Raw genomic sequence first — 16,944 nt, forward strand, 5'->3', positions numbered from 1 at the left:
CTCGCCCCGGCCGGCACGAGCTCTGCGGGCCGCGCGTAAACTTAAAAAGAGAGAAGCGGCCGAGATTGACGGCGCAGGCGCAGTCGAGGCTCGGCTCCTCCTTAAATTCGGCGCGGCCGGGCGCGAAGAGGAGTGGGAGGAAAAAAAAAAAAGAGGGACGGGCGGAGGGAAGCGCTGCTCGCCGGCTGGGCCGAATTAAGTCCCGTCGGCTTCGGTGCGGGCGGGCTCGCGCGGGGCGGAGCCGGCTCGGGCGGGCGCTTCTCCGAACTTTTGTTTGGGAGTTGTTGTTGTTTTTTGCGCGCGCCGCGAAGTGGGATAACTTCTCCTCCCCCCCCCACCACCCCCATTTATTAATTACTCTCGAAAGGAGAGTTCCGGGGCGGGGGGGACGAGAGGCTCCGGCGGGGGAGGGGGTGGGGGGAAGAGACCCAGCAGGGGGGGGGGCGAGCCGGAGCCGCGCCGTCGGTGCGGGGCATGCGGGTCGGAGAGCCCGGGGCTGTTGCTTGAAGAGACGCGGCCGGAGCAGGGAGGCCGGCCAGCCAGCCAGCCAGCCATGGACCCCGCCGGGCAGCCCCAGCAGCCTCCGTCGGCGGCCCCGCAGCAGCAGCAGCCGTCGGGGGGGCAGCAGCAGCAAGCGGCGTCGGGGCAGCCCCCTCCGGCGGCGCCGCCGCAGCAGCCGCAGCAACCCGTGTCCGGGGTCCCCCCGGCCGGCCACCAGATCGTGCACGTGCGGGGCGACTCGGAGACCGACCTGGAGGCCCTCTTCAACGCCGTCATGAACCCCAAGGGGGCCAACGTGCCCCACACGCTGCCCATGAGGCTCCGCAAGCTGCCCGACTCCTTCTTCAAGCCGCCCGAGCCCAAGGCGCACTCCCGCCAGGTGAGCCCCGCGGGGAAGGAAGGTGGGCGGCTGGGGGATTATTGGGGGGGGGACGCCGCCGCCAGGGGGCGCTCTGCAGGAAAAACCGAGTGTGTGGTTTTTTTGGGGAGGGGGAGGAGACGGGGGGCCATTGATGCATGGGAGGTTTTGACTGCTGCCTAGGTGCGCATTTCCCCCCCCACCCCCAAATGCACATTCTCAGGACTCAAAACTTTTTCCAACTATATGGAAAGTTCAAAAAAAAACTTGGTTAAAGGCGTTTTGGGATGGACGGGCCAAAAAATGAATTTTGCAAGTACGGTTAACGAATTATAAATAAATGGTAATAGAATATATGTCATGATCGTTTAAGGTGATTTTAAATGCTGTCGGAATGCTTCTCCCGCAGTCCAGTGGTGGTGGGATGCTCACTTAAGGTGGGGGGTGGGGGGGTGTTTGGGCGCTGTTTGTTCTGTGATATTAGAAAAGATGTGAAACTGTAGTACAAGTGCTCTTTTTGTAATTTTTTTGTTTTGCTTTTTAGTTATTAAGGTGATTTATAATTTGTTATGTTTTTTTTTTATTTTATGAAAATTAATAAAAATTTAAAATAAAAAACTCAAAACTAAGCCCCCCTCCCCCCCATGCAGAGTTTTGAGAGTTTTGCTTTTTAGTTATTTGTTTATGTGATTTATAATTTGTTATTGTTTTTTTTATGAAAATTAATAAAAATTTAAAATTAAAAAAATTAAAAAAACCCCTCAAAACTAAGCCCCCCTCCCCCCATGCAGAGTTTTGAGAGTTCAGATGTTGAAAAAAATTGCAAATCCAAGGCTCAAACCTCCCATGCATAAATGGCCCCCGGCTCTCTCCTCCTCCTCCCACCCTCCAAGCCATTTTACTCGTTTGGGGCAACTTTTAAAAAACTTTTATAGAGCTCTTTCCCCGTTTAGTGCTCCAAGGCGGGGAGCAACAGAAAAGGGGGGGAATTCCCACAGGTATTCTTTTTTTTGGGGGGGGGATTATGTAAAACCTTTTCGCTCCGAGTTAGTTTTGAAAGAAAGAAAGAAAAAACCTTTTCAACCCACATCGCTGGGCATGTGTTTTCTCAATCTTTTTTCCATCCCATCTGAGATTGAGCATGGTGCATGGGTTTAGGGCCCGGGTAGGCCCTCTCAGAGGTCCGAAGAGGCCCCGTGCAGCTTGCAGCTTCTTAAGGCCCTTGGCCCTAAGAAAAATCATAACGCACGGTGGGCATTTAAAAAAAAAAAGTTGCGAAACTCTTTTAAGTGCCAAGAAGTTAACAAGTGACTAACTTTGAGCCCTCCTTCCTTGAGCTTGAAGAGAAGAAAAATTGGTATTTTACATGCCGACTTTCTCTACAGCTTAAGGAAGAATCAAACTGGCTTACAATCCCCTTCCCTTCCCCTCCCCACGACAGACACCCTGTGAGGTAGGTGGGGCTGAGAGAGCTCTAAGAGAGCTGTGACTAGCCCAAGGTCGCCCAGCTGGCTTCGTGTGTAGGAGGGGGGAACAAATCCAGTTCACCAGATTAGTGTCCTCCGCTCATGTGTAGGAGTGGGGAATCAAACCCAGTTCACCAGATCAGAGTCCACCACTCCAAACCACTGCTCTTAACCACTACACTATGCTGGCTGAGGCCCAAGCTGAATGGCTCTCTCTTGAGAATTGGACTAGGGCCTGGGAGAACCAGATTCAGGACTTCATTCTGCCATGGAAGCTCGCCAAGTGACCTCCCCTTTCCAGTCACCAACTTTTAGCCTAGCCTACCTCACAGGGTGGTTGTTAGAATCAGGTGGGAGAGGGTGAAATGATGAAGCTGCTTTGGGGCACTGTGTGTGTGTGTTGGGGGGGGGAGAACAGGGAACAGAGGGTAGATATCTACGTAATTATTTATCTAAATCCTTTCCACCCCACACTTATCTAAAAACCTTTTCACCCCATAACCTACTAACAGTACTTAGAAGAGGGAGTCTTCTTCCTCCGCACAAACACACGCCCAATAAGGTGAGAATAATAATGTCTTGTCTGACTCCTACCAGCTGAGCTCTGGAAAGGCGTCTTCATTGGGACGTGCAAAGTTGACTCTACAGTGCAGTTGAGTACAGGGTGTCTGGGGTCATTGCCATCATCAGTATTATAATTATTGACAACAATAATAAACAAGCAATGTATTTCACGGATATATAAAAAGTGTGTGTGTGTAGGGGAAATGACGACAGGTCCTTACCCTGAAGTATTTTTCCATCTACATCTCCAAAGAGTAGGAGGTCAAATGGGTGCAAACTTTCAGAACAAATAAGCACTGGCCCCACCACATGCCTGAGAGTTGCCTTCACACGTTCAGTTTGTCCTGTGGTTTGGGGTGTGCGGGGGAATGCGTAGGCAGCTGTTGCACAGGGGTGTATTGCTGTATGTACACAGCCGAGCACTGGAAGATGCCGCATCTGGCTGAATAGACCTGTCTTTTTAGCGAAACAGATGTTTGTAGACTTATCTTTCCATTAAGATTGTATGAAAAATGAAGTGTGGCTGGAAAGCCGTCCTGAGCCTGGAGAAAAAAGGTTTCCAGGTCGGAGGGCGTGACTTCCTAGCCAAGCTGGCTTTCCTTGTACAGACAGTGTACCTTATGACGGATCGTAAAGTTACCTGTCTTCCCCTTGCACGTGGCTTGTCTCCCAATTTCTGGGTCGCAACCGTAGTAAAATTCAGTTGTTACTCCTTTTTTTAGCCTGCAGAGTTCCCTTTGAAAGCTTTTTCGGGCACTCTGGGAGGTATTTTATTTCCTGTTGTCCCTAGTTTCCTTTGGGGGAAGGAAATGGGGCTTCCCCAAAGGCTTTGTACAAACCTGTAACTTTTTTTTTGTAAATTTTTATTAATTTTTATAACATAGCACAAAGAACAAAAACAAACAAACACAATAAAAAACAACATAAAAATACAAAAGAGTATCTACGGTATATACTTAAAGATACCCCTTCGAACCTCCACCCACCTTAAAAAGTGACCCATCACCCGACTTCCGAAGAAGTGTCTTAACAGTTTCGAAAATATCCATTAACAAAAAAATATAAGAATATTAAAACTAGTTTCTATAACTCACTAATTAAAGTAGTAAAATCCATTTTTTGCCAGTTTATCCCAATATGTGGCGGCCTTTGCCCAAGTTTTTTTATATTCTTCCATATCTTTTCCATGTAGGAATTCAGTTAGTTTGGCCATCCTCATATATAAACCTGCAACGTCTTGTGGGGGTGAAGGCAGAGGTGGGGAAACGAGATACCCCCTGCTTTGTTTCCCGTTTTTGCTTTCTTACTGAAGAAGAGTTGGTTTTTATATGCCGACTTTCTCTGCCGCTTAAGGGAGAATCAAGCCGGCTTACGGTCACCTTCCCCTCCCCACAACAGCCGCCCTGTGAGGTAGGTGAGGCTGAGAGTGTGTGACTGGCCCAAGGTCACCCAGCTGGCTTCATGTGCAGGAGTGCAGAAACCAACCCGGTTCACCAGATTAGCCTCCGCCGCTCATGTAAAGGAGTGGGGGATCAAACCCGGTTCTCCAGATCGGACTCCGCTGCTCCAAACCACCGCTCTTAACCACTGCACCACGCTGACTCTTCGTACAAAAGTTTAACATGATAGATGAGAGGCTTCTGTCCCTTTTCTAGGCCTCTAATTGGAAGGCGAGACGCGGCTCTCCTTTTTATTCCCTCTGTGGCTGACCTTGGCGACTGTGTGGGTGGATTGGTATTCTTCGCATTCCTGGTGCTCGCGATGGGGGAGCAGCCCCTCTTTCCAGCCCCCTCTTCTCCCTGGCTCTTGGGAGCGCATGGTGGTGAGGAGGAGGCTAAAAAAAAAAAACTTTGCAATTGATGTCTTACTCTTTCGAGTAGGAAGGCCTCGTGTTTATGAGGAGGAGGAGGTGCTAGGTGAGCTCCTCTGCCCTTGTGAAATCCAGGCTTTGCAAGAGGACTTAATCTCCCCTCTGTTCTGGCCGCAGGGGGAGAGGAGAGAAACTGCGCCTAATGCATTTGCAGAGGAATATGGAGGCATCCGCTTACATCCTTGAGTTGCGGTTCCTACTTTCCTCTCTGTGATGCTTTCCTGGATGGCTTTTTCCGGCTTTGTGTGCAACCTCCGTTTTTCTTCCTTCCTTATGCTTTTGAAAACTGCCATTGTCCCCTTGGAATCTATCCTGTTAAAAACTTTGGTACTACGCCTCCTTCTGTGAGAGGGTTGCCCCTTCTCTTTCCTCCATTTTGGCTTCCCCTTGTGAGAGAATTAACCTTTCCTCTGGTTTTAATGTCTCTTTTCCCCTCCTAAATCCCTGGATGGACTCCGTCCGGTGGGCTGGGCCTTCCAGGGGACTGACTGCTTGCGGGCAACTGTTTATGCTTTTCTCCCTCTGTCAGAAGGGGACTTGGAGGGGGAGAATTTCACCCCCTGCCTCCACGCTTTCATTATAATGGGTTTCTTGCATGCACGCACCCCCCACCCGTTCCCTCCAGCTTGTGGGAAGTCTGGTATTTCGCTCCGAGTTCAAGGCAGGTATTCTAAGCCGGCTTGCTTCATTTGTGCGCGCGCATGCCGTCTAGGCACCTCCCTGTGTTTGGAATAGCAATAGCTGAACTCTTTCGGGGGACCTAAGGGGCCTGAGACGCTATCTGAAAAATGAATTACTTATAAGGGGAAAGGGACTTTGATCCCACTATCCCTCTTAGTCAGTTGTCTGTGTGCGGGAATAAAAAAGAGGCCAAAAAAAAAAAAAAACCCCGTCCCGTGCCGGAGCTCTTCTTTTAGCTGGCTCGGTTTTCACTTTATTCCATGGCTTCGTTGTCAACGTGAACAAAATAAATCTTGCTAATGGCAGGGGTTTGAGTGCTGTTGACATTTTGCTGATGCCGTCTGTGAAGTGGGTTGCTTGCAGCCCTGGAGCTTAAACCCAAGGTGGTGGTGGGCGGACTACTTGCTTCACAAGCCATTCATAAGTGGAGTAAAACCTTCAGTTAGGGGGTCTCCAGATTTCTATCATCTGTATCAATATTTAAAGAAAATAGATGTTATATTGTGCGTTGTTTCTGTCTGCTCCAAAGAACTTAAAAACAAATTTTACAGCTAGGCTTTAAAATGAGGGTTTTTTTTATTATACGCAACTCTATATAGCCGGACAAAGCATGAATGACTGGTCTTCGACGGCTGGTGATATTCTTGTAGCAGATTATGTCATCTTTTCCTTTATTAAAGTTCATTTTACGAGGGACTTGGCTGTACATGCTGCTGCTTCTTTAAAAAAAAAACACTTTAAAGAAATCTAGTCTGAACCTGAGCACACAGCCTCCCTGGCCAAGGATTAGTTCATTTGACATATAGTAAACCTAAAAAGCCTTGCCTTAACGATTGTGGAGCATCAGAGAATGACGACCTTTGGTTTCTTTGAACTTTAACCTATTGCAGACTTATCATGTAGTTTCCAGTATCTCCTCTACCCAGACAACTATGAAAGACAAGTTACTGTCTGTGCACATATGTTAAATTTTTTAAAATGGTTTGAGAACAGGTTCTTGTTTTTAATCGTTTCCTGTCTGCAAAGTGACATTAACCTGTATTTAAACTGCCTCCCCTGTGGGACTGTATGTTATGATCAGTGTACAGTACTTGAATAAAAAGGTGCTTGAATACGCTTGTGTAAATGAGTACCCAGCTTGCTGGGGTGAAGATGGAGATGTTCATAGAATCATAGAGTTGGCAGGGACCACCATGGTCATCTAGTCCAACCCCCTTGCACAATGCAGGAAATTCACAACTGCCTCCCACACACCCCATGACCCCTACTCCGTGCCCAGAAGATGGCCAAGATGCCCTCCCTCTCATGAATCAGTGTTGCTGACAGATGGCCATCTAGCCTCTGCTTAAAAAAAGAGAGCTCACCACCTCCCGAGGAAGCCTGTTCCACTGAGGAACTGCTCTAACTGTTAGACGTTCTGGGGTCTAGGGCAAATGTTCCAACAGGCATATGGTTGAGGACAGCTACGGTTATATGGACTGAATGCCCTCCCTGCCACTTTGTCCTTTTCCCATCCTTTCTTCCCCTTCTCTTTTCCCTTCCCTCCTGTATTTCCCCCCCCCCTTCGCTTTTCCCATTCCTCTTCCAATCCCATTTGTTGGTGTCTCCTCAGGCTCACCAACATCCCTCTCTCAGCCTGCCTCATCACTGTTTTGTGAGGATGGAGGGAATATGCCAAGTGTGCTCCTTGGAGTAAGGCTGGGATGCCTGCTCCGCCGTGTGGTTTTTCTGTTGTACATGATTTTGGGGATGTTCTTTGATGCAATGTACATTTAATACAGATTTGCTAATGCCATATTCTTCTTCCTGTGTCACACTTGGCTACTCCCGAATTCTCTCCTGTTTGAAATTAGGAAGTTTTTCTCCTTGATTTCTTTTTTCCAACCTTGTCATAGTTGATCTTTTCTAATTCTAGAATGCCCTGCTTCTCTAGATTTGTCCCAGACCTGGGACATTCACAAGTCGGAAGGTTTCCTGTAATCAAGTATTATCCTACTCTGCCCAGTACGCTTCCTGTACATAAAAATGTACAACAGAGCTTGCCTGAGGACAAGATAATCTTTATATACCCCTTTGGGGCTGGAAAGGAGGCTAAAAACACAATAAGAATCCACTGATGTCACCTACCTCTTTCCCTGTAAACATTTTTTTTAAGTTAGTAGTGTAAGAACATAAGAAAGGCCCTGCTGGATCAGACCAAGTTCCATCGAGTCCAGCAGTCTGTTCACACCGTGGCCAACCAGGTGCCTCCAGGAAGCCCACAAACAAGACGACTGCAGCAGCATTGTCCTGCCTGTGTTCCAGAGCACATGCTCATCTGATCCTGGAGAGAATAGGTATGCATCATGACTAGTATCCATTTTTACTAGTAGCCATGAATACCCCTCTCCTCCATGAACATGTCCATCCCCCTCTTAAAGCCTTCCAAGTTGGCAGCCATTTGTCAGACTCTGCATGCCTATAGAAGCCACTTTGTCCCTAGAACCAGCTTGTTGAAAGCTTCCTAGTCTGGCCTTCTAGAGTTAGGTGGTCTGGGGAAATGGCTAATTATGAGTTTTGGATTTTAATTAGTATAATCTGGAATACCATGTTAAAAAAAGAGCAGGTCTCTCCAAGCGCTCTGCATTATTTGTGCAACTAATTCATAGCAAGAGTAGACAACAAGGAATGTTTAGAGGTATATATGATGTACTTATGTTTAAGACACTTAATAGGAGATATGATATTAGATTCTTATATGTTTGGTCGATGTAAAACCTTAATGGATTAAATGTATTTCTGTTAATCTTAGAGAATCTTGAGATGAAGTAATTCTTTGAATACTATAATATTTGAGAACACTTCCTTTTTTACCTTTTAAATTCAAACTATGTAGAAGCTCGGAGGATGATGTATCTTTTACCTTATTTTTCCCCCTTTCCTTTTTCCCCTTTGTGTACATATATAAGAGCCCCGTGGTGCAGAGTGGTAAGCTGCAGTACTGCAGTCCAAAGCTCTGCTCACGACCTGAGTTCGATCCCGACGGATGTTGGTTTCAGGTAGCCGGCTCAAGGTTGACTCAGCCTTCCATCCTTCTGAGGTCGGTAAAATGAGCACCCAGATTGCTGGGGGTAAAGGGAAGATGACTGGGGAAGGCACTGGCAAACTACTGGAGACCAAGCCCTATGAGGAAAAGCTGAAGGACTTGGGAAAGTTTAGCCTGGAAAAGAGGAAGTTGAGGGGGACATGATTGCTGTCTTTAAGTATTTGAAGGGCTGTCACTTAGAGGAGGGAGCTGTTCTTGTTAGCAGCAGAGGCTAGGACTCACAATAATGGGTTCACATGGGCAGACAGGTACAAGCTGAATATTAGGGGATTTTTTTTTTTTTACAGTAAGAGTAGTTCAACAGTGAAATTGGCTGCCTAGGGAGGTGGTGAGCTCCCCCTCACTGGCAGTCTTTAAGCAGTGGCTGGACAAACACTTGTCAGGCATGCTCTAGGCTGATCCTACCTTGAGCAGGAGGTTGGACTAGATGGCATCTGTGACCCCTTCCAACTCTATGATTCCATGGTGAGAGCTGCTAGTTTCGTTGGCTTTAAAAGGGGATCGGGAACAGTCATGGCGGGCCAGTTCATCGGTAGCTGTTAGCCATGATGATTAAATGAACACACGGGAAGGTGTATTATACTGAGTTGAACCTCTGGTCTGTCAGGGTCAGCATTGTCTCTCCAGGATCTTGGGCAGAGGCTTTTCACATCACCCTCTACATGATCTCTTAACTGGAGATGCCAGGGGTTGAACCTGGGACCTTCTGCATGCCAAGCAGAGGTTCTTGCACTGAATCACGACCCCTCCCCTACCTCCTGTGTTCAGGGGTATACTGTAAATGATTATGTAACTAGAACCTCTGTGTGACTTGAACCTCCACGTTCAGAAGCAGTTACCCTCTGAATTCCAGTGTTGGGAGGGCAACATTGGGGGGAAGGTTTTACCTCCGTGCCCTATTTTTTGGCTCTCCAAGAAGGCTGATTGGCCACTTAACATGATCCGTAGATCTGCTCCAGCTTTCCTGCTTGTGTTTTGAAGATGTGCTGCTCACCCATGCATAGAGAGGTTGCCAGGCCGTTTTATGCAGCGAGTTCAAGCGTAGTTCTCCCCTTTCCATTGTGTGGACACCAATCACTCTTTAACATCTGTATGTGTTACTCGCTTTAACACCTTTCTTGTTTGCCCAAATGTTATGCCCCATAGGGTACGCCTGGGCACACTTATCTGGAACACCTGACTTCCCAGCTTTATAGGCAGCTATTTATCAGTTACCGGTAATTCCCTGCACGAGTCATGGCCTTGTGCGTCTATATTTAACCTGTCTCTCATTCCTGCAGCAGCTGCATCACAGGGACAAACTTCATGGTACACACAGCAAGAGTGCCCTGTAGCAAAACTTTGCAGCTGGATTTTGAAAGCGAAAGTAGCTTTTTGGAAGGAGGAACCTGAATATGTGGAATCAGCTGGCCCAAATGGAGGGGCTTAACCCTTTGTTTGCTTACCAACTTATTTCATTCATTTCTGTTCCCCCACCATAAGTTATGAAAAAGAGGTATGGAAGCAAAAACAAAATCAAGGCTGCCAATATATAAAAAGTTAGAATATTATTCATTCTTGCAATTAGCATAATAAGAAGTTGGCATAAAACTAGGCTTGCCAGGTCCCTCTTCACCACTGGTGGGAGCATTTTGGGGTGGAGCCTGATAGGACAAGGTTTGGAGAGGGGAGGGACTTCATAGAGTCCAATTGCCAAAGTGGCCATTTCTGCTCTGAGGGAGGGGCATCTTGCAAGCTTGGGTTTTCCTGCCTTTTTGCTCGGGGAGGCAGGACCTAATCTAAACTTCCTGTCTCTCTGGCGGGAAAGCCATCAGCTTCCACTTTTCTTTCCTGCCTTGCCGGGGAATGCATACTAATAGTCTTGCTCTGTGTGTAGTATCTAGGATAGTTAGTTTTTTCGTGTCTTTCGTTTCTGTCTTGTTTACCCGGTGTTGTTAGTCTGTAGTATTAATACACATATATATATTCATACACACACACTCATTCATTCATTCATTCTTGAGTTGCGTCTTCTCGGCTCCTGGCCTCTAAAATGGCGGCAAGCGTAAGCGAACGGGAAGACGATCTTCTCTCAGTAGGTGGTTTTGACCCTCTCTCCCAGAGGTCCAGGGAGCTGGTCAAAGCCTCCGATGCCGCCGCCGCTGGCCCGTGGGAGCTGCGGCCGCCGGAAAACCCGACAAAAGGCGGGTGGAAAAAAGGCAGTGGCAAAGCGGGGCTCTGCCCCTGCGCCACTCCACAAGCGTTCCTAATGGCTGCGGGGCCCGAAGTGCTTCTCGGCCGCCCCGTTGCCTTTATCGTCGGTCCTTCCCTTCACCGCCCAGGGAGTGGATGAGTCCGGCCCACTGGAGGATTGGGAGAAGCAAGTGCCTGCGGAGGGTAATGCACCGCGCCCTCCCCCCCCCACTACACCAGTGTATGTCTCCCAAACAGGTTGCTGCCATAATTGCTCAGGCCTTCGCCTGGACTCAGGCAGGCCCCTACCCCTCCCCGGGACCCGCGCCTTGGCAGAGAGGGCTTAGCCCACGTTCCACCTCCCACTCTGGGTGATAGTGACCCGGGCTGTTCTCATGAGGATCACATCAGACCTTGCCAACAAAGCAACATTAAAATCCCTCCAGCCAAGAGATGGCAAGGTATCCCTTGATTCTTCCTATGTTCAGGAAATTGGGGAAGGGAGTGAGTTCTCCTCCGATCCCGAAGAGCCCCGGGAAGGGGAGGACTATCAGCCCAGGTTATTTAATGCTGAGGACTACCAGTCCCTCCTTGTTAAGGCTCTAATAGCCTTGGAACTTAATAAGGACGCCTCTCCATCGGAAGAGCCTGAATCTTCCTGGCCAGATGGCACTAAGGCGTATTTCCCTAGAGATACCTCACAGGACAAGAAGGTCCCTCTGCCCAAGTACTTCCAAAAACTGATTAAGACTGAATGGGACAGACTGACCTTCAATAGACTGTTCCCATGGGCAGTCAAAATTTTTTACGAGATGTCCACTCCTGCCATGGAATTTCTGACCCTACCAGTAGTTGATGTACCCGTAGCAGCCCTCCAGTCTCCTGATGGCCTCTCGGAGGAGGGGACGGGAACCATTAGAGATCAGTGGGATCGGAAGATGGAGTTTCTATCTAGAAAGGTCCATGAGTCCTCCGCCCTCACTGTACAGGCCACTGCCATGTCAGCCATTATTTCCAGAGCTTCCATTGCCTGGTCAAAAATGGTGGCCAGGTTACTATCTGGCGCAGACAATAGAATCACAGAGGGTCTGGAGAGGATCATTAAAGCCTCCTCCTTCCTGGCTGATGCATCCTCGGATGCCCTTTCCTTCTCTGCCAGATCCATGGCTTCCAGTGCGGCCATTCGCAGGGCCCTATGGCTCAGATCGTGGCAGGTAGAGGTTAAGACTAAGTCCTCTCTCTTGGCCTACCCCCTACAGGCAGGCAAACTCTTTGGGGAACGCGTGGACAAGATGCTTTCTGAGACTAAGGACAAGAAACGCACTATGCCAGATCCACCTAAAAAGCGTTCAAAACTCTTTTCTCAGCCTTTTCGTTCCTCCCATACTGTCCAACGTTACAGGCAAGATTATAGACAACCTTCCTGGTCAAACAACCGGCAACCCTTTCGTCAACAGGGACGTTTTAACCGGCCCTTCCAACAACAACAACAGTACAGAGGAGACAAAGGGGGCAAGTTCCCCAAGTTCTCAAACAGTGACGCCATTCAGATGCAAGTGGGGGGACGGCTTCAACTTTTCAGTTCTCAATGGGCCAACTCCCACCCAGACTCATGGGTGCTTCAGATCGTCTCCCACGGGTACAAAATAGAATTCAGATCCCCCCCTCCAGACCGGTTTCTGCCTTCTCCCAGGGTTCACTCCACTGTCAAGCATACAAGAACCCTAAATGCCATTTCTCACCTGCTAAACATCGGGGCCGTGGAAGAGGTATGCGCTTCAGCAGAGTTTACTCAATCTTTTTTACAGTACCCAAGAAAAATGGGGACTGGCGGGCAATTCTGAACTTAAAGTTCGTAAACAGATATGTGCCTGCAAAACGCTTCCGCATGGAGACTCTTCGCTCCACCATCGACGCCCTTCTCCACGGTTCCTTCCATCGACCTGAAAGAAGCATACCTTCACGTACCCGTTCATCCAGACCACAGGAGATATTTGAGGTTCTCCTATGCCAACATCCACATTCAGTTCAAGGCCCTTCCCTTTGGTCTCGGGTCAGCTCCTCGTGTGTTTTCCAAGATACTCGTGACCCTCGTAGCGGTCCTGTGGAGAGAGGGAATCCAGGTTCACCCTTACCTGGACGACCTCCTCATTTGCGTTCCATCTGCCCAGGCCTCCCAGGCTCACACAGCCAGGGTTATCCAGTTGCTAGAAGACCATGGGTATCTCATAAACCGAGACAAGAGCCATCTTCATCCTACCCAAAGGCTACTTCATCTAGGAATGATCCTGGACACTTCAGTGGACACTGTTTTTCTCCCACTAGAGAAGGCACAAAAAATTGCCCTTCTGGCCAAGTCAGTTTCCAAGTCCCACTATTCTTCCCACCACACCTTAGCAAGACTAAAGGGCCTGATGATTTCTTACATACCAGCGGTCCCTTGGGCTCGTCTTCATGCATGTCCACTTCAGTGTATGCTGCGACCCCACCAGTTCAGCATTACACACAAGGTCAACAAGTCAGTGACCATCGTACCAGGGGTCAAGAAGAGTCTTTACTGGTGGACCCAGAATTACAATCTCCTCAAGGGCAATTGATTCATCCTTCCAGAACCTATCCAGATTTATACAGACTCCTCCTTAAATGGGTGGGGAGCCATGATGGGAGACCTAATAACTCAGGGTCTCTGGTCTCAGACAGAGAGTCATCTCCACATCAATCTCTTAGAACTGAGAGCCATCCGACTAGCCCTTTCACATTTCCTTCCCAGTATCAAGGGCAAGAATGTCTTGATCAGAACCGACAACATATCGGCCAAGGCCCACCTCAACAAACAGGGTGGGTCTGATCATCAGCGCTCCACCTAGAGGCAGAGAGAACTTTCCGATGGGCAGAAAAGAATCTCTTACATCTCAGAGCCGAGCACATTCAGGGGGTCCAGAACACCCGTGCCAATTGGTTGAGTTGGCGGTCAATAGACGAAGGGGAATGGTCTCTACAACACAGCCTTCCAGGTGATTTTGAATCGTTGTGGTCCTCTCAAGGTAGACCTCTTCGCTTCGGGAACAAACCATCAACTTCCCAGATTCTTCACCAGGTTCTTCCACCCAGAAGCGGAGAGGGTCGATGCTTTCTTATGCCGCTGGCCACCAGGGACTCTGTACGCCTCCCCCCCTTCCTATCCTACCTCAGGTTATACGGAAGATACGGACAGAGAGAGCTTCAGTAGTCCTGGTCGCGCCAGACTGGCCTCGCCGCCCCTGGTACGCCCACCTGATGGAGATGTCTTTCCAGAAACCCTGATGTCTTCTACTGCTACCAGACTTCCTCCAACAGGGTCCCATCCACCACCCCAATCCTGGATGGTTTAAGCTAACCGTCTGGATGTTGAGAGGTTCCGTTTAGCCCAGCTGGACCTGTCTGAAAAAGTTATCTCCACCATTCTTCAGGCCAGATGTCCTTCCACCAGGCAGATTTACAACTACACCTGGAGTACCTTCGCACGATGGTGCAAGAGGAAAAGCCACCTTCCTCTCTCAGTTCAACTCCCTTCCCTCCTAGACTTCCTTCAGGATGGAGTAACTCAAAAATTGAGACCGGCTACACTTCGCAAACAAGTGGCAGCCTTAGCCTCAGTCATACCTGTTCTAGATGGCCATCAGCTGACCTCCCATCCTCAGATCAAGTGATTCCTAAAGGGAGTCGCCCAAACCAATCCTCCTCCCATTCACCGTTTCCCGACCTGGCGCCTCAATACCGTCCTACGGGCAATACTAAAAAACCCCTTTGAGCCCTTGAGAGAGGCCCCTCTTTGTTTTCTGACCATGAAAACCATTTTCTTGATAGCTATCACTTCGGCAAGAAGGATGTCCGAGCTAGGGGCACTCTCCATCAAAAAGAACCTCTGTACCTTTCATAAGGATAAGGTCACTCTACATCTCGACCCTACCTTTGTTCCGAAGGTTAATTCTACCTTTCATAGGCAACAGGAACTACATTTGCCATCGTTCTGCCCAAATCCTTCAAACCAAAAGGAAAGGGAGTTGCACTGCCTAGACGTTCATTGTGCCTTAAAAATATATATCCATCGTACTTCTCAACTTTGACGCTCAGAAGCCCTGTTCATTTCAATCTCACCCCCAAATAAGGGCTTAAAGATGTCTAGACAATCTCTGAGTCGCTATGTCAAACTATGCATCGCAGAAGCTTACCGGGCCAGCAAGCTTCCCGTGCCGGCGGGAATAACGGCCCACTTGCTCCGCAGCGCAGCTAGCACAGCAGCATTCTGCAAACAGGCATCCCTTGAAGAGATATGCAGGGCGGCCACCTGGTCGTCCATCTCTACCTTTATCCGGCATTACAGAATCAATACATTTGCCTCTGCTGAAGCCGCTTTCGGCAGAAGAATTCTGCAACGCGTAATTGAGGAAGACATAGAGGACTGTTAATCCCACCTGGAAAATTAGCTCTTGGACATTCCAAGCTTGCAAGATGCCCTTCCCTCAGAGTGGAAATGTAGCCCTGGTACTCACCGAGAGGGTTCTTTCCGCTCTGAGGTAGAAGGGCATCTTGCCCCACCCTATTATGAAAAGGTAACCCTATGGGTGGATTGTTAAGCAAGGGATGCTACTAACTAACCTGTTTGTCTTCCCCATGTTTCTTTCCTGGGCTCTGGCTTGTTGTGTTGCGTTTGTCCAGTCGTCCAGTGTTAGCTGTTACCTAAAGTTTGTCCCATGTTGGGTTCCTGGGTTACCTTAGTTATTTTTTCAGATTGCTCCTGTCTCCGTCCTGGCTTGTGAAGTAAAGTGGAAGCTGAGGGCTTTCCCGCCAGAGAGACAGGGAGTTTAGATTAGGTCCTGCCTCCCCGAGCAAAAGGGCAGGAAAACTCAAGCTTGCAAGATGCCCTTCTACCTCAGAGCGGAAAGAACCCTCTCGGTGAGTACTAGGGCTACATTTTCTCCAGGTGAATTGATCTCTATCGGCTGGAGATCAGCTGTAATAGCAGGAGATCTCCAGCTACTAAATGGAAGTTGGCAACCCTACATAAAACTGAATATTCCTTATGCTAAAGAATGACAATTCCAAATTCACATTAATTCAGTGAAGATAATTCAGAATATAAAATACGGGAGTGGAGCTCAGCCAGCTATTTGTACTTCACATTTTTATTCTTTGATTTCTATCTTGCCCTCTATCCCCAGCCAGGGCTTAGACCTTAAACAGGCAGTCAGTTTAGCTATTAATAACAAACCCAATATTCTTTGCAGTCCTTGTTTTCCTTTGGATGTTATGTTCCAGTAATTTTTTTTACACAGGAGACTAAGGTCATAACTGGGTATAAAACCACCTTTTGCAGACTTTCAGGAGCTCTGTGCTAAATGCATTTTAATTAAAAAGGGGGGAAATTTTGCCCAAAAAAGGGAGCTGAAGTCCAAAACAGGGAGATGCAGTAAAAAAAAAATGGCAGGTAGGGAAGAACTCTCATTACTGCCACCACTTGCCACTTTTTTTGTTAAGTGACTTCAGAAAGCTTGTATGGCTAGGTGTTTGTTCAGCCATGGCTCATTGGTAGAGCTTCTGCTTGGCATGCAGAAGGTCCCAGGTTCAATCCTCGGCATCTCCACTTAAAGGGACTAGGCAAGTAGGTGATGTGAAAGACCTCCACCTGAGACCCTGGAGAGCCACTGCCTGTCTGAGTAGATAATACTGACTTGGATGGACCAAGGGTCTGATTCAGTATAAGGCAGCTTCATGTGCTGAACATTCAAATGTAGATTCTAGTTTGCCCTGCGGACCCAGGAAAATGCAATGAGATAATGATTGTATCTGATTTACCCCCCTACCCCTTCCCGGTTTTAAAGCAAGTGGGCCGCGGGGTCCTCATTCCAGTAGATTCAGAAAAGATCTTTCTCTAAACTGTTCCAAGGGCATTCCTTGGTAGGTGAGACCGGGGATGCCCTCTGGCTTGGATCCAGCAGTGGACAAGCCTAAATAAATAAATAACGAATAAGCAGATAGAGGAGTTCCTCTTGTGCAAGAACTTGTGCAACACCTAGTGCTTGTGTGTGTGTGTGTGTTTTGCTGTCAAGTCACAACTGACTTGCGGTGACTCTGAAGGGGTTTCAAGGCAAGAAACGTTCAGAGGTGGTTTGCCGTTGCCTGCCTCCATGTCACGCCCCTGGTATTCCTTTGAGGTCTCCCATCCAAATACTAGGCAGGGTCAGGGCTGAGTGTGTATGACTGGCCC

The 16,944-nt window shown here is 48.4% G+C and overlaps 1 protein-coding gene across 1 annotated transcript in view; it reads left to right on the forward strand.

Annotated features, from left to right (window-relative positions):
- The first annotated feature begins 553 nt into the window (after positions 1–553).
- Positions 554–16,944, forward strand: part of YAP1 (Yes1 associated transcriptional regulator) — a 117,133-nt gene continuing 100,742 nt past the window's right edge. The window contains exon 1 of the mRNA XM_056858120.1: positions 554–880. Within this exon, the coding sequence (XP_056714098.1) occupies positions 554–880 (327 nt within the window). The remainder of the gene's footprint in view (positions 881–16,944) is intronic.

Source organism: Euleptes europaea, chromosome 12, assembly GCF_029931775.1.
Source record: "Euleptes europaea isolate rEulEur1 chromosome 12, rEulEur1.hap1, whole genome shotgun sequence".
Lineage (NCBI taxonomy): Eukaryota > Metazoa > Chordata > Lepidosauria > Squamata > Sphaerodactylidae > Euleptes > Euleptes europaea.